The following is a 23,359-nucleotide window of genomic DNA, read 5'->3' on the forward strand; positions in this document are numbered from 1 at the left end:
GAGCTGTAACAGACAATGAAGCTGGTGTCAGGTCTTTTGTTAATGGCCGGTGTGTGTAAAACACATACTGCAACACACACTCGAGTTCCACAGCAGTATACTGTACCAGCGAACACTATCACTCCCCTTTTCCCACAACATGCACACATTGTTAAAAAACAGTACATTCAATGGTATTGCTTTTCTTTTGTTGTTTGGTCAAAGACTTCAAAGGTCTGAGAAACAGTGAAACACGTCTACCATTTTGAAAATTCTTTTAAAATATTTTCACTGTTAAAGGCATGGGGTTCTCGAGAATGTAAACTAAAGGAAGGCTTGACTGAAGGTATTCAGACTGGGATTACAATTTATTAACTTTATTTCAAGACCCAATGCTGTATACTGATGTTGAGTCACAACTGGGATCTGTTTTTTGAGCCGCTTAACACATTTTGTATACTCTTTTCTGTTTTGTCTTTAGAGTATTAAAATGTGTATTATAGATTTGTTTAGAAGCTCCTTTTCTAGGTATTTCATCTATTAAGTAAGCATTTTTCATATTTACCATTAAACTAATTGAACATAAAGTCAGAATTTGTGACTTTTCTGCTTATTCTTTCAAGTCTTTTGTACAATATAGAAATAATACAGATATACTTTCCTGGGTAAAGGATAATTGGGTACATGATTTTTAATTTCCTCCTTTATTAATTACACTATACAGATCCCTCATGAAATTAAAAATTGGCCATTTAGCAAGTATCAACCCAATATGTTGAATAAGTGTACCTCAATAAACTGTTTATTTTTTAATTACTGGGAAGGTTTTTTCAATTATTGAACTTGAAATACAAGATCCCTACAGTTTATATGTATGCAACATACAGCATCTGATCAGTGAGAGACAATTTAAAATGTATTGCCTAGAATGAATTTAACCCACAGTCTATAGTAACAGATTATACCAGTCACAGTCCGAGTAGCACAGACAGATGGAACAATGAGACTAACATTTTTATTTATTGCCATCTTTGTTTTTCTACTATACTAAAATTAGGAAATTATAACTAACTAAGAGGTGGTTTGATGTCAATTTAGAAATTGTTAGCCACCAGCTAAGCATGAAATAATGCCATGGCTTTCATCCTTTGAGGCAGATGACCTTCCTTGATTATAGTGGACGTGACCATGCTTTACTTCTATCCTGTCACTTTACTTCAAGGGAACCTTTGCAAATTAAACAGCTTCCAGCTCTCCTTCAGTCTTCTCAGAAAGTCATTATTTTGAGTAGTCAAACCGGCTACAAAAACCATTTCATATTTTAAATAAGGAAACAAAACAAATACTTTGGCAATCATTTGCTATGTCTTGTTTGTCATTTCTGCCACTAAAATGTACATTTGTTCTGCTTTACTGGTTTTGGTAAGACATTTCTTTACATAAAAGAACTGAAAAACTGCCGTATGTTTCAAATAGCCCTGTCCCTTGTTTCAAATTCCCCAGCTGTTGCTTTGCAACAATGTGAGCTGATTTCAAAGATAACTAAATACTTTGATAATACAAAGTGACAAAAGAAATGACTAACAAATCAAATAACTGATCCATAACTATAAAAAAAAACCTCAATGGGGGTGTGTGGCAGGGCAGGGCCCTGCTTGTAAATAGTGTTTTGTGGTGTTTTGGTGGTGGTTGGCAGGGGTGGTTTTCAGAGAGGCGGTACGTGAGAGTGAAAGACACGAAAATGAAAGTAAAAGCAAGCAATTGCTAAGCGTGCTGGGTAGACCAGCACAATATTTGTTTGTTGGATTAGTTTTCGTGAATTGTTTTGTTAAACCTTAATATTTTTGTTTAAATATTTATTTTATTTTTGTTTCAATAAAAACGACGCACAAGAGCGCTTTTTACCCGTAGTACCTGTGTGTGTGTCTCTGTCAGCTATCTGGTCTGGGAACGTCACTACTCGGCCAACCTGTCACACGTGGTGTCCATGTGGGATCTAGCGCTTCCACGGACCCAGGCCAGAGTAGGTACTGCGGATAAAAAAAATTTTTTGCTTTTTTTTGTGAGTGAAGAAAAGACGGAGGAAGGTTTGTGGTGCCTGCACATAACAGAGGTGAGGCACTACAGAAGAGAAGGTCCTGTCCAGAGGGGAAAGGAAGAGCCAGGGGAAAGGAAGAGAGGTATGAGGACTGGCTGAGGGATCCCAGCACCCCCCTGTGGCTGAGAACAGAGGGGAGACAATTCCTGGGGGACAGCACCTGGATATCCTCCTGGATTTTGTCCAGCTGAAGCCCGCGGTCCAGCTGAAGGGAATCAGCAGAGGATATCCAGGGCTGATGGAGGCCTTGGAGGCAATGATCCAGGTCATGGACTGGGTCTACCAGGAGCGAGAGGCAGAACAGTCCCAGTATGCTCGTGCCGGTGTCCCAAAATGCTCCTTCTGCCTGTGCTATGGGCATGAGGAGGACAGCTGCCCGGAGGCTGACTGGGACCCAGACACAAACCTGGAGTGGGAGGAAACCGAGCCTCCAACACCCAACTGGGAGGAGCCTGAGCGTCCATCGCCCAAGAGGGGGGGAGCCCAAGCGTCCATCGCCCAGAGGTTCCAGAGGCACTTTAAACACTTTGTAGTGTGTTACATTCAACACACTACGACTTGTGTTAATTGTGTTGGATTAAGCAGTTTGAGTCAGTTCAGGGGGCTTGCGCACGCTCTGTCTAGTCAGTGACTCGATTGCTCAATAAGTGGTTCCAAGTCTCCAACCTAAAGAAGATGCTAAGGAGCCATAGTTATGAAAAACTGCAGAGCAGAAGACTCACAAAATGGACATGAAGATGACACTGTCTTATGAGCCAGTTGGGAAGCTGGAAGCAGAGATCCAGCAAGGAATGGCAGAGCAATATTATGGCAGAGAAGACCATTACAGCTACAGCAGAGTGTATACAACTCCATCCATGGGTGAGCGACCTGTTGCAGCTGTTGTTGTAGAAGGTTTCCCCAATGGAGGTGAGGAATATCAGCTAGTACCCTTGGTAACTGAATGACAGGGTATTTCCCTTGAGAATCACCCCCTTTTCAATTCCTTATCAACCAGCATGTGTACTTCAAGCTGGCCTGGTACAGAGCCTCCTATGGTACTGTGATGCTGATAATTACACCGTGTAACAATTTATTTTTTTTTTTTTTGGTTCCTGGGTAGTAAGTGTTATTTCCTAATTGCTTATGCCTCAAAAGTATAGAAAATGGCTATTATTCCCCACAAACTTTGCTTTTTGACCAGGACAGTGATATTTTGAAATTTACCTATTTTCCAGAACATTCCAGATAGATTCAGTGCTGGGTGAAATAAATGTATTTTTGTAGGATGGTACAGAGGGGAAAAGAGAGCCATGAAGTTCGCTATCCCAAGAATTTGGCGGGAACCCACTGACCACTCAAGCAACTGCTACTTCTGCATGGTGGACCCTTCCAAACGTCGGACTGGCAAGAATGCACCTGCTATTACATATCCGGACCTTCCTTCATCCCTCGCCCCGGTGCCACACTGCCATGAGCTCCCCGTACCCACTCCTCCGGAGAGAGAGCAGCCGTCTTTAGAAGAGAGCAGCAAGTCAGAGAGCGAGGAAGACGTTGTAGATCCAGATGACAATTTCAGAGGTGGAGCTGAGGAGAGAGACCCATACTACCCCAACCAAAAAGACCTCAACGACTTGATTAGCGATCTTGGTCTCACCAAGTCCAATGCCGAGCTTTTGACGTCTAGGCTCAAGCAGTGGAACTTGTTGGATGAAAGTGTGCAAGTCGCAGATCAGAGGAAGCGTCACCAACCTTTTTCCAGCTTTTTCACCCGTCAAGATGGGCTCTGCTTCTGCCACAATGTGACCAGTCTGTTCGAGGCAATCTCGAAAAACTACTCACTTCTAAATCTTTTGTAGTCATTTTTGTATTACCTTAGTATAAATACATGTTAATTTGGATTCATATGTTGTTTTTTTCTGACTTTATGTGAACGAAAAGACACAAATTCGTTTTCTCGTTGGAAATAGGTAAATTTCAAAATGTCACTGTCCTGGTCACAAAAGCAAAGTTTGTGGGGAATAATAGCCATTTTCTATACTTTTGAGGCATAAGCAATTAGGAAATAACACTTACTACCCAGGAACAAAAATTGTGTTACATAGTGTTATCACTGAGCCTCTTGCTTCTGCATAGATCATAACACTTGCATTTAAAATAAAATAGAACTAGGGAAAAGCAAACACTTCGTTCCAATTTGACATTGCCATTACAGTATGTATGGGCAGCAGTGTGGAGTAGTAGGGCAGCAGTGTGGAGTAGCGATTAGGGCTCTAGACTCTTGACCGGAGGGTCGTGGGTTCAATCCCAGGTGGGGGACACTGCTGTTGTACCCTTGAGCAAGTTACTTTAACTAGATTGCTCCAGTAAAAACCCAACTGTATAAATGGGTAAATGTATGTAAAAATAATGTGATATCTTGTAACAATTGTAAGTCACCCTGGATAAGGCTGTCTGCTAAGAAATAAATAATAATAATAATAATAATAATGTCTAAAGCAGACTTTGGTCTCCTTTTACATCTTTCATTGCTGCTGTGTTGGGACTTGTCTTTCTCTGTCCTCCTTTTCCAGATTTCACATCCTGGCTCTGAATGCCAACAATACTTGCCCTGGGCAAGGGCCTGTCTACACTTGACCATAACGGGGGTAAGTTTAGCTTTGGATACACCACAAATGGCACTTCAGAAATCCTCTGTACCCCTGGTATATTGCTCAAAGCAGCAATCTGTGACATTTTGATTTCATAATGCTCTCATATCATTCAGATTCCCTTGTAGTAAAAACAACAACACAGCAGACCATTACAACATTGAAATGAACAATAACGAAATGTTTACCAACTTACAGAATCTGGCTGAGATTGTACTGTTATACCTCACAAAGGACCAATTGCAATTATTTGTATATTTTTTTCACTTTAGCGGCATAATATAATAGTGTTTTGGGAAAACTGCAATCTTAACTTTTTTTAAGATCAATTGTATCCTTATTTTTCACTTGCCAAAGTAAAGCAAAGAGGTTACCAGTACACTGAACACTTGAGCAAAGGGTCAGGCTGGGAATTCTTGTATGGACTCCTGAAACGACTGACCAGTAGGTTTCTGAAGCATAAGGTAAATTATCCCCAGACATTGTCCCTCCCCAACCCAGACCTGCCTCCCTATTCCTCAATCAAGATCAGTGACGCCAGGATTTGAACTAGAGAGCTCCTGATCGTATGACTTAACTGGATGAGCCACAGAAATTAACTTTTAATGACAAGTGGTCTGCAGATGTACGTATTGGATGCATTTTTCAGAAATAAATTGTGTATTGATTTGAGATCAGCAGAAATGTTGAACTGCATGCAGCATATTTAGGTTTATGCTAGGTTTGAGTGTATAAATCATTTAATTGAACTTTGTACAGTATGGCATGCCAGTAATACCCAGAACTACCTGATGGCTGTAAATAATAAAAGCCATAGAGGTGATATATAACGCCAAAGACAACATGTCAGGACAAATTAGATAGAAAATTACCCTGGTGCCCCTAATTATGTGACTCTCACGTCACTTTACAGACTGTAGAATATACATGCAAATTAATTTTGGGAACAAGAGCTGACATTTCCCCAAGAACGAAATACACTGTATAACCTTAATGTGTGTAACATTTTTACAGAGTAAACCGTTCCTTACATATATAGGTTAAGTCAATCCCTTATAAAATGTTCGGCTATTACATACTGTTACCGACAGAGGTCGCCTTTACCTGTTATTTTAAACGTGGTGCTAAAAGTTGGGAGTACTTCCTTAAATACATTTTTGCTGACAAATCTTAACTAGACGATTTGACAAACAAAAATTGCGTGATTTTATAAATGTATATTCACTTTGCATTTTAGTTTAAAGAAACCTTGTTATAATGCGAATTAAAATGTATGATAACAGCAGGCACAGAACAGGCAATTTTAAAGATAAAAAAAATGTAGCTCGTTAATGAATGTGTGTGTCTAATACACACACACACACATGCAATGGAAATATAGTTATCTGCTGCAGGAATAAAACACAAGCATGACATCATCTCTCAGAATCGCTTTCAATTTTAGCTGTCATCGTGTCGCGGATAGTTTTTAGTTTTGATTTATTTAATATTTTGAAGGAAAATCGTTTTGCATGTATTATATTTGATCTGAGTGAATTACAGATCAGCAGGTTCGTTCCCTTTTTTGGTTTAATTGGCAATAACTGCGTGATCAACTTATATTATCTTTCGACATGATTAAAGTAACGCCAACGCAATATCTGTAAGGTAAAGAATCGCACAATGTCCTTCTAAGATAAATCATGCGTGTTTATATAAACGCGATGATTTCCTGTTGCAGTAGTTATAAGCAGATTGGTAAAACACTTTACATTTTACTTGGATCATATACGAAGGAAATTGCACATGACCTATGCCTCTAAACTCACTGAGTACAGACGGAGAAATAATTAGTTGAATTAATGAGATCTCATTTAAGTCTTACCTTTTATTATTATTATTATTATTTATTTCTTAGCAGACGCCCTTATCCAGGGCGACTTACAATCGTAAGCAAATACATTTCAAGTGTTACAATACAAGTAATACAATAAGAGCAAGAAATACAATAACTTTTGTTCAAGCAAAGTACAAGTGTGACAAACCACAATTCAATAATACAGCTGATAATAGTGATAGTTACATCAGGATATGATTAAATACAAAGTACTACAGTTTAGGCTTCACAAACGTCGTAGCAAAGCCTCGTAAGCAGTATGTTCCGTTAATGAATGCGTGGTTACATTTTGGTTTTGTATCAAATCTCTTCACTTGTACTGCAGGATACATTGCAATCATATAAGAACTTAATGTAGGTGTTTCGCTGAGCATGCATGTAGCCCTGGTGTTATATATAATGCACTAGTTCAAGTGGAAAACAAATCCGTTGTCAAAACATTTGTTTAGAATTTATAAGAAAACAACAAACGTCCCTAGCCATATATAAAAAACAAACAAACAAACAAACAAACACAACAACTTAATTTAGAATAAACTTGAATTTAAAACAAGCATCCGACTCATTCGTCTTAGTAAAAGTAGTCGTAGTCGCGGTATAGTAGTAACCTACTAATGGTTGTATGGCAAAATGTAAACAACTTTTATAAGAATTAAACATAAATCGTATGCAACAGATTGTAAACACATATTCATTCTATATACGTATGCTCTTATATATATATACCATTTGTGACTGTTAAAATCAATACATATATAGGTGATTTGAAACTATAATAGAATACAGGAGTATGAAACCAAAAAGCGACTTGAGATTCATTAAACTGCTTTATTATTCTTTTAACATTTTTTAAAAACATGTTTTGAATACACTCAAAGCACATTGATGGTAAAGGTAGTTTTACACAATTCATTTAGACGATTTCTCACATCCACACACAATATGTAAGCACAGCACATCAATAACATATATAGTGGAATAAAGGTATCGTATATCATTGACACATGCTTTACATGCTCACCCTGAAACACACAATACACTTAAAACAAACAAACAAACAAACAAGTACATGGAATTGAACGTCAAATAGCCTATGCAGTCATATACACAGTTTTCTAATTGTGTTAATTATACCATGATGCATATTTAAGTAAAGGTTAGCAATATAAAGGGCAAATGGATTGTATTCCTGTGAATTGTAAGCAGCCATTGATTTTTACACTATAGCTACTTCGTTGTATGAATGACAATTTGGAAATGTCATTCACTTTATCTCCCTGCAAATGTAATGCACTGAGGCCCAATAAAGAATATTTAAGTAGGTTCACATGTTTAGGAACCACTAAGCTTTGAATCGTTTTGAAAGTACAGAATAAGTCACCATTTAAACTGGTAAAATATAGTGATAGGCTACTCTTAAAAGTATATGTATATTTGTCTTTACACGGGGTTCTGATTCGCATTCATCATATTATATATATATATATATATATATATATATATATATATATATATATATATATATATATATATATATATATATATTGTATGCTCACAGTAAAATCGTACAATTTAAATAAGTTAATTTGTTTTAATTCGTGTGTTATATGAACAAATATTTCCATTTGTCCCTGGCTTTAAGTAATACGGGAACATCATTTTTCATAAGCGTTCTCCTCGTGATCATTCTAATATTCTTTAAAAATCGAAGTTCTTTGAAACGTACCCCCAAAAAATCAAAAAACCAGTAAACATTTGGCTATTATAAATTAGAGAGGTTAAGCATATGCACAGCCTATTCTGTGACCGAGGAATCGCACTTTTTGACAGCATTAAAGGTTAAACTACATGGATCGATCCCCCCCAAACCCCCCCCCCCCACACACAAAAAGAAAACCTTCTAAACACCTGCTACCGGCTCCCCGGGTAGGGAAGTTTATGGATATAACCTGCTATTCTGTCAAATAAAAACCAATGCAACTATCGCAAAACTTCTGGTTATTATATATTTGCTTTCATAAATAAATGTTTAAAGTGGGCTAGTGCCTGTGATAACACACTTTACATTGTGATAAAACATGAATAGGTGAGATCATTTGTGGATTAGGCCTAAATAAACATGTTCAAGTTTCAGATGTTTTCATTTACTGTAGTATAGGCTGACGTGTTGAAATCTGAAATATGCTTTTAAATGTGTTTTCTGGAGTAGCCTATTCATCGAAGGTACCTTTTCGATGCGACAGATGTTCAGTCTGAAAACCTTCATTCTTTCCTTTGGGATTATTTTTTGTATATATTATATTATAGTTTGCTATAGTTTATATTATAGTTACACTTTAATCATCGGATTACATTGATTTGAATATCTGTGGTATGTGTGCGCCCGCATTTACTTTTGGAAATAGGTGCTTATTGAATTCCACCAATAGTACGCTAATGCTGTTAGTGGACACAATTGGATTTCTAAACAGATATTATTAATAGAGAAAACAAGAACAAAGCCTTAACACGTGGACATAAACGTTTAACTCTGAAACGTCTGCTCTTTACCACGATTAACCTTGCATTATGTATCATTGTATGTAAAAGACAATAGTTATTTTTTGAAAACATGCCACCCTGCGATTCTTTGAATACCACGATTGTTTCCCATTAATTTCTGTTGCCTTGTATGAAAGTCTTCACGCTAAGTGTGTGCTGTGCATGTTTTGAAGGCTGCTATCTCAAGTTCCCCCAGCTCCTCCCCCTATACCTTGTGACAACAACCCGTCCAGAGAGCAAGCTGCACTTTTCAGCTCGTTTTCTCCCTGTCATTCTCTCTCAATCTTTGATCAATGTACTACTGTAGAGAGCCAGCCTAGATCCTGCAAACCCCTTCCTTTCCACCTCCTCCTTTACCTATAAAACAAAACAAAATATATAGAAGAACACATCCCGCTGGACTTTGATTTTTTTTCGGGACACTTATACTGGCTATATACCTTGAACTTATTCACATAGGTGACCATGGCAGTACCGGCTGCTTTGATCCCCCCGACCCCGCTTGTCCCTCAACCTCCGATTTCAACTACTTCAGCCACATCTTCGCCCTCGACAACCTCTTCTCCTTCTCCTTCGGTCGCTCCTTCTGGGCAGAACCTGTTTCGATCGGAGCCGATTAACAACAGCAACAGCCCTGGCATCCCTGTCGGCAGCCTGCCGAGCAAGCCGGTGTACTCGACTCCGTCTCCAGTTGAGAATACTCCGCAGAATAACGAGTGTAAAATGGTGGATTTGAGGGGAGCTAAGGTCGCTTCATTCACAGTGGAAAGCTGTGAACTAATCTGCCTTCCTCAGGCTTTTGATCTGTTTTTGAAGCACTTGGTCGGGGGACTGCACACCGTGTACACCAAGCTGAAGAGGCTGGAGATCACGCCGGTGGTGTGTAATGTGGAGCAAGTCCGGATCCTGAGGGGACTCGGGGCCATCCAACCAGGAGTGAACCGCTGCAAACTGATCTCCAGAAAGGACTTCGAGACCCTTTACAACGACTGCACCAATGCAAGGTAAGTGAAACAACACACAAGCCACGAAGGGCATTAAACAGAAAGTAAAGAAACCGGTTCATTCATTCATCACTTTGACCAACTCTGAAGTGACTCGTACAGATTAGCATAATTTGACATGACAATAAATTCATTTTTTTTTTCACACGAGATAAAAAGTTAAATCTTGAAACAATCTATGTGACCAAAGCATGAAGTAAAGACCAGAACTTGTTTTCAAACACTTCTACATGATGTTAAAAACAAATCAAAGCAGTTGATAAAACTTAGTGTAGGCAGAAAACACAGCGGAAAGCAATTGGCTGTAACATAGTAAATGTAATACTTAATGCGCAATTCAATGTAAACAATATTATGAATGGCTTCAGAGCATCAAAATATATATTGTGATTAAACTGTATTATACAGAAATCATTTTGGGAGAAAGATCACATCGGGTCTCTTACCTGTAGCCTATTAATGCTATATTAATGTACTTTTACAGCAGTTATAACTTTTGTTACCAGGAGACACACTTATTATGACATTTGCTCCAAAGGCAAGACAAGGGTGTACTAAAGAGAGTGACAAAGAAAATGATTGAAACACCTCATAATTTTCAGGAACATATTTTCTTTGCCAGAAGGGACGGCAGATGGTGGCTAAGCAGGAATAGTATTCAGTAGCTTCAAAGGAAGGTGGTACGCTTTTCAAAGGGGAAAGGGTAAAATCAGAGAAATATACACGGGGTGCTGATCGCGTTGCTGTCGTGCAGAATAGCGCAGATCCGCTGCGTTTCACAGGAATGACTTACCAGCATGTTTTTATTATCTGACAAATACATGTATCGATAGTGTTTCAAAGTGTAATTAAGAAAATGTTGTGTTCGCTGTTTAATATTGTAATACAATGTACTGTATACAGTGTTTTCTGAATTAAGTTTCATTAACAGTGGTATTTCAACCACACAAAATTAGATGATCTTGTCTTTGAAGTTTCGAAAGCTTGTCGCTGAGGCAGTGTATACATTACTAGCAGTCAGAGTATATCAGTCAAATGGTAGATTCTTCCAAAACTGCACGTAAAACACGTTAGTGGTCATGGTAACTAGCAGTGGTGTACATGGAGGTAGCTTTATTGCTTTTGTGTTCTGCCTGTCGTGTACAATATATTTAAGCAGTTCGTTAACAATTTGCTTCCTTATTTTAAATGCTTAGTTTTACTTTGACCTGTCAATGTGACTTGTATGTTTTGGTGGCTGTAAATACACGTTTCCGTATTTGGTTGTGCTACAATGACGCATCTTATTTGAAAGTTATATTCTATCGTTTCATTTTCTTTAACTTTTTACATAGGCTATATCATAGTCGTATTGTGTTTTTTTTAGTTTTGTTTTAGTAGATATCTTTTTTTTTTATTTCTTGACTGTAATGCTCAAACGTTTAATTTAAATGTTGTTGCAGTTAATTGTAATTTTAATTTGCATTTGTAAACATGTTTGTTTTAATCGTGTTGGGGGTTGACTTATTTCTCCAATCAAAATGACACCTTTCTCCATTGTCATAGAGCATTCAGATGCAGATCAACTCAAACCAGGACTGGTCGACAGTTAACGGCATCTGACGGCACGTTTCGTGTAATTCTTTTTATACACATTTAAATAAGGAAACATGTTGAAAACATACACATATAAATAGTATATATGCCTACACTGTAGCTGCCTACATATACCTGTACATGCGTATATATTTTCATATAGATCCTGTCATGAAAAGGACACTGTTCCATGTTTTCGTCCTTCACGACTGTATTGGCATATTGTAACACAGCGCGTCAACAGGCGGCTGATAGTGTTCTTTTACTAGCATCACTATTATTTTTGTAACCGATTATTATTCATGACTAAAGGTAATTACATTCTGATCAATCGGTAAATGGATCACAGCCACTCATTGCTTTAACCTCGTATGGAGAATTCGGTAAACAGGACATATATTAGTATTGACTCTCCAAGTTAGTTAGTTTTTCCAAGTGTGTGTATAATTTTTATTATCCAAGTTATGTTTACTGCAAAATGTTTTCATTCAACTATTTTATTTACGGTTTATTAGATTCATTTTTGTCATTTTTTTTTTTTTACGTTGAACTGTTCTGTGTTTTATTTACTCTTGTGGTCTTGTGAAGTGACTATCAGCTTATGGTAGATTTTGGCATTACTTGCATTAGCTTATTTTCCTGCAACCATTTTTTAGAAGAAAACTAAACTAAATGCAGTGTTGTAGCAAAATATACATTTACAACATCCCCAATAATGGCAACTTCATTGGTCCAGCATATTTTCCACTTGCTAATTATAATCTTTAATTTTATATTCAGATATAGGTTAGCACTAAATCTAAACTGTAAATAAGTTATATAGTACGTGCTTTAATACAATAAAAACCATGTTATCTTTTGTGGGTTGGTGAATATTCTAATACACTTTAAATACTTGTTCAAGGCATTTGCTTGATTATTTGTAAGAATATATATTTTCTTATCACTGCTGTTACTGTATGTAAAACAGGGGTACCTGTGAAGGAGGAGATGCAGAAATCAGTCTAGGTGTATGAAGTATCTAATGCTTGACACTGCTTTATTTGATTTTTTCCATTTTCGATAACACCTTGTTGATGACATTCTTAGCTAGGGATTTGGGTTAGACATCATCAAAACTGTGATCTCATTCTGAAGGTGAATCAACAGTCACTGACATTTGATCACGGTTTGCCTTTCGATACATAATCTGAATCTCCATAATATAAATCTTGGAAGCTATGACCTCACCCTGGGATGAATCAACATTCAGTGACTGTTAAGAATGGCCTTTGTTATTTATTAGAAATTGTAGTGGTGTTCAGAGTGCTACACGTTATGCTTCAGCTTCTCCCATAGAAGTATCACTTCATCCTTTAACAAAACAAATACTTTGCTTTCTTTTGCATTGTTTTATTTTTTATGTTTGATAGAAATGGGACCTTGGATGTCTGTTATTGGAATCGCATGTGCACAATATTACTGTTTAATTCTGCTTGTATTTCAAATTACACATTATTATTAGATTTTTTTTGTAAAACTGTAATTGTGATTTATAAAATAACCAGAGCTGTTCAGTGTGCTACAGTGGGAAATGTACAGATTAAGATAACATTTATCTGCAATGTGAATGTGATTCAGTGACATTTTTTTCATGCTACTGTTCTGTGAGGTTTATCTTAAAAACAGCTCAGGCAAGAAATCAAAGTAAACACCAAACACATAAGGACTTAAAGAAAAGTGATTTCATGTATTATGAATTGACTGCAAAACAGGAGACGTGATAAATTTCTGACAGCCGAAAAACTTGTGTGCCTAGAAAAGCTTTTTTTAATTAATTGACTGCAGGTAATACAGACAAGATCTTTGAAATATTATTTCAAAAACTTTTATTACTTTTAGCAACAAATAGCATACATTTGTGTGATAACAATTATACAGAAAAAACTATAGGAATTGAGCATTGACATATTTATTTAAATAGATTATTGATTATAAAAACAAATATTGCTTCACATTAACTGTATCAATTTATATTTTCACAACCCACTTTTTCAAGTCTGTAGTGGCAAGTAGCATACTGAAAATGTACGAAGATTATAAGTCTTCAAATTATTAAAAAGCCAGTTTTCATCAAAGGTCTGTCAGAGAAATGTGCGTTGTAATTTCAAAGACATGAATAAGGTGGGCCTGTGATGGGATTAGAGGGTTAATGCAGTGCTACATGTTAGCTTAATGACAGTGAAGTGCATGGCCATTACTGCTACACATAGAGGGCTGTAATTGTCTTTGAAAGCACCTGGTTGTGCTTGTGTTAGATTGAAATCAATCACTTTCGCAATCGCCTCAGCCTATTTGTATAACCATTATATCATTCTGAAAATGCAGGCGTCCACAAAATCATGCACAAAGACATCTTCACTTGAAAACGATATGTATGTATTTCTTGTTATGAGATGGGTACAACAGTACACAACTCTTACAGCATACGTTGTAATTATGGCATTTTGGACTTTGGGCTGCTTGGCATGTTTATAATAAGTGCTTTTTAGTGTTTAATTAAATGTTCTATTATTATTATTATTATTATTATTATTATTATTATTATTATTATTATTATTACCGGTATTAGTAGTCGTAGTAGTCGCAGATGTGCAAAGCTGCTGTTTTTGTTTGATTTGAATAATACTGTACAGTACAGTACTATTTGGGTCCCTGATTGTTATGATTGCACTGTATTTACTGTTTTTGCTATTTTTGCAGGATTGTAATTGTTCCCACGGAGACGCTTTGTAATGCACACTTGTAAGATAGGATGTTATGCTGTGAAAGAAAGGAATTGAGCGTCTTCTCCAGTTTCTGAGGGGTACTTTGATGAGATGAATGTACATCTTGTGTCGGGTGTAACAGATACATGGCAGTAATCTCCTCCCTTTCAAAGAAGTTAGGACACTGCCCTACGAACAGCAGCACAGCAGCTCCTTGATTTCCTTTCCGTTTTCTACTTGTGGGACAGAGAGCTATTAGAGAATTGCAACACTTGAACTTTGATAAAAGGTTATTAAAACACAAGATAGTATTACTGTAATATCAGTGTGGTCTCACCGGAGTCATTCTCAAGTCTTAACAGTTTGCTAATGTTGAGGTAAAAATAGTGTTGCACTAGCTAGTTGATCATCCCTGCATTTCAGAGATAAAATCTTTCTGAGAATGCATTAGAATTTGTTTTTTTTAATCAGATTGTTTGCAGTGTTTATTGGGTTAATTCAGTAAAGCGATATGTAATGCATTCGTATAATTTGAAAGGTTCATGTTTTAAATTGCTTGGTAAATTAAATAACTATGAGTATTCAGTATTCTGTATTTGTTTGTTATAGTGTTATAAAATATGCATTGTCAGTGCCTGTCACTCAGTTAGATAAATCAAATAATAATAATAATCTGCTATTAGTATTATTCATTGTATTTTACAATACAGGAGTCAAAAGGTTTTATATCTTAAAATAATTACCATAATAAAAAGTTTTTAAATTTAATGTAATGATAATGTTAACAATAATATGGACTTTTGACATACAATGCCAAGTGTAAAGGATTATAATGATACTTGAACTTAATAAACATTTAGAAAAAAAAATCCTCTTAAAAAAGAGATAGTATCATTTGTATTTGAAAAGAGGTGAGGGGTCATCATATGGGTAAGTCTAAAGAATTAGCTAATCAACTTTTTTTTGTTACTTTTGCCCTGCTTCCAGAAGCAGTTTGTTTGCTACAAGATATGACTGTGTTTTCAGGTACTCCAGGGGAATCTCTGGATCAGATTCAAATCTTTCCCAGTCAAAGTGGGTGCTAAGATACCGATCACCCAGCAACCACATCCAAGAGGGAATCAATGCGATAATAACTTCAAAAAACAGAGTGACAGATGCCTGATTAGGATGAAAGAGAAACAATCGCATGAAAAGTGAGGCTTGTTAAAATCAAAAATTCATTCAAGCACCTTCACGCAAATTAAATGAACATTGCACATTTGCATCTCATAATTTATAGTATTTCATGTTGATTGGGGAAAAAGATGATTAATTTGAACCGTAAATGTGATTTTTACACTAATTAACATTCAAACCAGTAACGTTTTCGAATGGGATTAGCCACCTGGGCTCTGAGCACTACAGTGTGCACCACATATGTCATAAATTTGGTTTACCTTCTATTTTTTAATAACACGGAATTGGTTTAAGCTGTTGTCATTTCCTTTCAAGCACTGTGTATTTTAAATTCATGATACAATATTGGTTATATACTATTTTAATGTAAAACACAGGCCTAGTTAAACTGATGGAAGGGCATTATACTTCATGTTATGATTTTAAATTATTTAAGTTTAGGAAAGTACTCGTTCGTTGTTTTTATTTTGATACTTTTAAAATCAGATTTGTGTCGTTCCCTGAAGAGATGACACTTGCATTCTTAATATGCCTGTTGTGCTAAAAACTGCTCAAGCTCATTTGCATGTTCGTATAGGTTGGATGAAGGACATTCAACAAAGCGCACCCATGATACTTCTATATTTCTCAAAATGTTTCAGTACTTACTTTAAAATTCACAATAAGTAATTAGGACAAGAACAATCAAATCAAATAACATCACAGTAGAATTATATTTTTCCTTCAATGACTGATGTCTTTTGCAGGTGTAGTCTGTTTATTTTCTTCACACTGGAAATCTTCACTCTGTAGCATATTCAGGGGCTCTGTTCAAAGACACTGGGGCTGGTATGAGGATGTTAAATGCTACTGACAGAAGTTAGAAGAAGCAGATGAGATTTCCTTATTGAGAACAGAGTCTGTGTCTTCACTTGGCACTGTCTAATATGGTCACGTAGAGAAATTGATTTTCTTCGGAAATTAATTAATTTTTCATACCGCCCAAAGCTGCAGTTATAAAGAGTGCACACTTGCCTGTTTTTTTCCCCCAGAAATATTGCCTAATCATATTAATACCATTGCCCCAAGGATGGAAAGATAATTGTACAAATGCATTTGGAAATGTGTATCACTGAGTATTTATGATTAAATTATGCAAATGACCTAGCTTCCATCCATTGCAGCCCCAGATTGTCTAATTAGGATTGATATGCCAAATAGATGTTCTAGAATCGGAATACAAGCATGTCCAAAGAGCAGAACATTGGAAATGACAAGGCTGGGATCCTTAAATGTCTATTTGTTCCCTTTCTAATTTATTGTTATGTCTGGAGTTAAATTACGCCTGCTTGATTCTTATTGAAGGCTGTATATATATTTAAAAGAGGACAAAAAAAGTTCTTGAGGTTCTTTCAACATTTTAATAAGGCTTTTTTCATTTTTAATAAGGACTATTACCCTTTAATTTGCTAAAATGTAAACATAACAATGTTATCTAAATAATAAAACATTTAGTTACCATAACATTTTGTTACATCATTTCTATGAATAAAGTGTATGTTCTTATTTAATGCCAGACAAAAATCCCCCTTTTTTAATACTTTATAAAAAATTATGAATGGAGGCCTATTGAAATTCAGCTTTACAAGCAGTCATTATTTTTCATAAACACCATGAACTTCCTTCTCTGTATCTGAGCTATCAGTTATCCCACATGTTCTTACCTATAAATCACATGTCAGTTAAGCTGCACTGTGTGAAACTGAGGCTGTTGCTGTGATGATTGTAATACAGTTTGGGAAGTAACTTGAGATACTGTCATGAATACCAGCTTCATAGGCAGAGACACTCTCTCTCCATGTCCAGTTTCTCCAGGTAGTGAGAGGTAGTGTCAGGAGTGAGTACGAGGTAGAATGCTGTTGAGCTGTCAGTGTTGTAGCCATTGTTAGCAGTGGGAAGTCACTCCTCCCAAACTCAACTGGCTCCTGCTCCCCATCTGTGAGATGATGGATTGCAGTGTTTAATATGTTTCAGCTTTTGTCTGACTGTCTTGCTGTGGACAGGCACTACTGTCAACTATTCCAACTGCTCCAAAACCCGTATGTTAGTGGGTGGGAAGGCTCACTGTAGAGGGCTGTTTTTACTACTTGTGGCATTGCTCAGTCAGTGCAGTGTCCTGGTATATTGAGCAACAGTTCATCGGTGGAATACAGTACATTCAGTAACGCAAGTCATATATTTTTGGTAGTAACCACGCTTTTTGCTCACACTTAAAATTCCATGGTTTAGATGTAACTTAGAGAGCAAACACCAGGCAACTGGAAAATATTACTCGTCCTGCAAATAATTTAGTGTGCTCATGCATTGCAATTAAGATGTACAGTAGTTCAATAGACAATTCTTAATGGGATGCAATTAAAGTGGTGATATTGCATACCACAGCAATGAATTCCTTTGTGATATATGATGTATGTATTGTTCTATGCCCTCACAAACAGGGAATCCTTTCAAACACCAGTCACAATACACCAATAGACATCACTAATGAGGGATTAGGAAGCTTGTAACTATCCTTTACAGGCAAGCAACTGAAAAAAATCCTGATGCTGTGATGCAATATTTTAGTGAAATAGATATTAAGATGCAATGTTATTTTATGTTTTAAATTCCTTTTGAAAATATTATATTATCATGTATGTCACCATTGTCTGTTTACACATTTTCAAATAAATAAAATGTGCACATTCTCTATATTACCATGTAAATAAAACTTTACTGACATTATTTTTGCTTTATGTCCATTTTGTACCTGTCTGTTGTACAGTTTAAACCAGAATATATTTCAGTTTGTTTTTCTTAAACTTCAAATATACATTGAACTTTGTTCATAGGCGTTTCATTACTAATAAAGATACATGATTGTACAGGTAGTAATAATTGCAGCACTTCTCACCAGCTAAACATCTTTACTGCAAGTGAAACATGATAAATACTCAATAGTTTTTGGTATACTAATGGAAATATTGTATCCCTCCTCAGGGTCTGGTTCTTTGGATCAAAAGTAGTTGAAGCATCAAACCACAAAACATTTAAAAACTTTCTACTGTCTATTATGCCCACCTTTCAAATAAGAGATTTGCAGTTTATAAGATAATTCATTCATCGTTATATACAAACATCACAGATAGGGAATGTGCAAAGCCTTTTGATCCCAAAAGTTTAGAATTATGTTAATAATGAATAATAATATGTTAATAATTTAATAAACAGGATAATATTCCATGCACAAGTGAGAACTCACTTCTGTTATGCATTTCCCCCTGTTTTTTCAGACCATGGTAACTCAATTATTTCTCATTTAAGTGAAATATTTTGTGCTGTCTAGATGAGATGAATAGCAGTCTGTAATGTGTGGAGAACTTCCAACAAACAGAGAATCATAGGACAAGCATAGAGGGTTCCATTCTATTGTGTAACTTTGATCTTAAAAGAGAATTTCTTGAAGCTGATCAGATTTTTTTTTCTTTTACAAGTAATGCCTTTTGACTTCAGATTGTCTTTAGCTAATCTTTATTAGCTTTGTTGGAGGCTCCATAAAGTAATAAGTGTTTAGACTGCAGCAAAGTCCTTAAAATCAATATAAAACTATAATGCAGTTGAAATACAAAATGTAGGCTCATTTATATCAATTAATCATATGTTAGCAGTACAGAGAATCGAATGTCTTTCAGTATAGGTAAAGCAGCAACACCAAACACTATGTAAAACTCATGTCTCCATTTATTTATCGTAAGTTTTAACATGTTACTTCTTGGTCACTTGTAGTGTTTTCAGTATAGAAGCAGTTTCCTGATAAGGTGAGTGAATTGACAAATTCCAGGAATTCAGAGTAGTGTATACTTATTTGCAGAACGACTGAACTTTGAAAACACCGTATCTCTACAGTCTTTTGTGACGATAGAATTAATGGTGAATACCAACACTTAATCGGGCAGAGATTTCTCTTTAAACTAGACTGCCTTATGTTTCTCATTGGGACACGTATGTTCTCCTTCATTTCAAAAACAAACACTGACACCTGCCAGTAATCATAACATATCCTACAGAAGCGTGCATTCATTTATTCAAAGCTATATCAAAGTCAATTCAAACACTTCTACTTTTTAAGGTCATATGACAGTGCCCAAATACCTTTCATGCTGCCCCCATCACCATTGACAACTGCAGTTGATAATACAAAATGAAGGGCACATTGAAATTGTCAATACACTACCCTCCGCTTGCTGGAGAGCATGGAGCTTCTGAGGCATGCTACAGTGTGATCTGAATAACTATAGTTTTTGATACCACTATTGTTTTCTACATTAACTCATATTTCCTAGCTAGTCACCACTTTGTGTTCAATTGTTAATCCTGGTCTTTTTTCTCCCACCTTTTCAAATACAGCTACCAAAGGGACACAGTTTTGGAGCAGATTTATGGACCTTATGTAAAAGTTAGAAATGTTTTACATTCAACCTTTGTCAAGAGATGTCTCCAAATTAGGTTTATCAATATTACACTGCACAAAAAAAAAAACCTTGCAGAGAACCCACAATTAAACAGGGATCATCAGAAAAAAACATCCACGTTTTTCTTTGCTATATTGAGATATAAATATGCTGCAGTGCAATTTCTGTTTAATGTAAACCAAATACATACACTGTCCACTCTCCCGTATAAAAACAAACAAACAAAACAAAAAAACTAGTATTTAGTTTGTTAATCAACTCTTAATCACTCACCCAGTGGTTGTTTATACTGTACAACTTCTTTCTCCTTAATCTTACCTGAGCTTGTTTTGGAAATTAAAATCTCACACAAAAAGATAACCTTTCCACTGACAGGAAATTGGTATCAAAATGAGTTATTGGTGGTGCCTCAAATCTGCTTTGTAGGGTAAGGCAAGAGGGATGTTATGATACCAAGCTAGATCTACAGGAGTCAGCGTTACATTTCTGTGTGCATACAGCACAAACAGAGCAATAAAACACGTTCATGTGTTTCATCCCACCTAGCCACACAGGGTTACAAATGCTGAAAATAAAACAAAATAACATTTGTGAAAAGGAGAATTTTCACAGGTTAGGGGGCTGCTTACTCACACAGACTGCTGTCAATGCAGTTAATGATTTTGTTTTCTGCCGAGAGGACTAAATTGAACTTTATTTGACCTGGAAGACAGAATTGTTCTTTTAGGGCTCAAAGTAGTATATTTGGTTACAAATGACTGTAACCCTATCCGGTGCTTCCACACTGCTTGTTTTTATATTGAGGGAATAATATACAGTATTAACTAAATGCAGTACAGTAAGACCAGTAAAAATACAACAAATACACATTTGTTCCATAGTCCCTTAGCACAATACCCATTGTTTCAATGTACACCCACTCTTCCAACCCTATTCCCTGGAAGGTTTCGGTCTGGTACAGTAAATAGAATGTGAAGTGTGTTCTCTATGAAATAAGCTAAATGAGTTTAAAGGGGATGTTCACAGTCACTATATTCTGAGGCTGTCCTTTAGTAGAGTGATGTATCTTGTGCCATTCCCAGACTTCGCTTGTGAATTGGCTTTCCTGAAAAGGAAAGTGAATTAAGTTAAGCTGACATTGCATGCCAGCCAGCTTTGTTTCATTCCTGATGCAGTATTCATTTGTGGCACACAGAGATTTATTGCATGCTTGACAACTATGAGAAGATGACCTGATTCTTAATAATGGAACTAAAAATGATTTTCATGGGGCAGAGTTACCTCCCTTGATTTTGTTCAGTAGCCTTTCCTAAGAACATACGGCCTTTTCTTGGTCCGGTAGCAAAACAGAAAATTCGGTATATAAGAAGATCTTAACGTCAGACTTGATGGGATAATTTACAAGGAGGTTGTAAAATCAAACTGCATTGAGGGTTTTCATTGAATTCTTACATTCAGTGAGAGTTTAGAGTTTAGAACTGCATTTTTACATTATAAAGTGTAGTATTTGTCTTGATGAAATACAGTGGTATTGCATTTTCACAATGAATCACTCATGTCAATCCAGAAAGGTATGCTTTCACTATTACTGCCACATGTTTTCATGCTAGGCACTCACACTTATTTGCAGGATCACTTTTCATAAAGCAGATTTTTTACAATTGCTGCCAGTGAGCCATCTTTACACTCCCTCTACCAGCGAGTTGGGAGTGCATGAGCTCTTTAACGTTGCCTTATATTTCATGATTCATACATTTTTTATATTACCTTTCTATTCACTTTTTATTCTGCTTAGTGAAGCTCATTACAGTTGGAAGGAACTCACACTGTCTCTTGGGGCTCCTAACTGAGTGAGAACCACAAATGATTCAAGCATGGTTTAGCTGCAAGTTAATACCCTGCAAAATTGTTCTGTGCAGCTCAGTAGAAAATGGGATGATTAAATGACAGGAGCATATCAAAAACATTTTTGTCTCAGTACAAGGTGTTAAGTGTAGCTGCTGCATGTTACATCCCCCTTGGTTGCTATTAAAATGGATACGTATTCATGGGGAAAATATGGCTTGCAGAAAGCAGTGTAAGGATTAAGTGTTCTGCTCAGTACACATTAAGGCCAACATACTGTATAGATTTCTGTTGAAGCTAAGCGCCACCTTTTTATGTATAAAAGGGGAGTCTTAGGTATCTACTCCTCCTAGTTTCTCAAGGCAGCTCATAGACAATGCCATAAGGGCATGATCTGAGCCTACACCATTACCATCGTCCCTGATAGCCAGGAACGCAAAACAGGATGAAGTGCGAACCACTGCCTGTTTTATGTGAAAAAGGCAATGCTGGACTTTACCTGCATACATATTGTCTCCATTATTATTATTATTATTTATTTCTTAGCAGACGTCCTTATCCAGGGCGACTTACAATTGTTACAAGATACCACATTATTTTTACATACAATTACCCATTTATACAGTTGGGTTTTTACTGGAGCAATCTAGGTAAAGTACCTTGCTCAAGAGTACAGCAGCAGTGTCCCCAGCTGGGATTGAACCCACGACCCTCCGGTCAAGAGTCCAGAGCCCTAACCACTACTCCACACTGCTGTCCGTAAAACAATACTTTTAACATGATACATTAACATACTTTTATGAATAATGGCACACAGACATGTTATCAACATCAGAATGTGTGTGATTTTCATCCATGTCAGTTTGAATACCAGAGGAGTATGATTTACACCAAGGCGACCAGGGAATTTAAAAGCAACCAACTGTCGTCTTAAGGTTATATTTTGAAATTTATGACAACTGATTCAGTCAAACTCAGAGCAGAAACAGCACATGTGACTTTTCAAATACAAATCCAAGACTTTAAATACACTTAATATATATATATATATATATATATATATATATATATATATATATATATATATATATATATATATATATAGGATTGGAGACAACAGTGTCCCTGAACTCTGGCTTAGATGTATCCACTCGTACACCTATATATATATATATATATATTGCAGTCAATACCACCTTAAGCCTTCACCGTGAATTTTCATCTCCTCAGATAACAATTAAGCTATAAGTTATAACTGTGTAATATTTTGATTGGATCAGCCCAGTGTAACTTCAAACATTTCCATCGATTATGCCACCCATCCTGTTAATAATTTCACAATAAAATCCCTTTGAAACCACACAATACCAGTGTTATAAAAAGGTATGTTGCTGA

At 36.3% G+C, this 23,359-nt stretch overlaps 1 protein-coding gene across 9 annotated transcripts in view; it reads left to right on the forward strand.

Moving 5' to 3' along the window:
- The first annotated feature begins 9,370 nt into the window (after positions 1–9,370).
- LOC117407345 (dachshund homolog 1-like) overlaps positions 9,371–23,359 on the forward strand; it is a 170,778-nt gene continuing 156,789 nt past the window's right edge. For 6 of the 9 annotated variants that reach the window (XM_059029354.1, XM_059029352.1, XM_059029353.1 and 3 more), the window contains exon 1: positions 9,371–10,128. In XM_059029354.1, the coding sequence (XP_058885337.1) occupies positions 9,590–10,128 (539 nt within the window). In that variant the 5' untranslated portion in view covers positions 9,371–9,589. The remainder of the gene's footprint in view (positions 10,129–23,359) is intronic. The other 3 variants (XM_059029358.1, XM_059029359.1, XM_059029360.1) reach the window with 2 other exon arrangements.

The sequence above is a fragment of the Acipenser ruthenus genome, chromosome 8 (assembly GCF_902713425.1).
Source record: "Acipenser ruthenus chromosome 8, fAciRut3.2 maternal haplotype, whole genome shotgun sequence".
NCBI classification, from domain to species: domain Eukaryota; kingdom Metazoa; phylum Chordata; class Actinopteri; order Acipenseriformes; family Acipenseridae; genus Acipenser; species Acipenser ruthenus.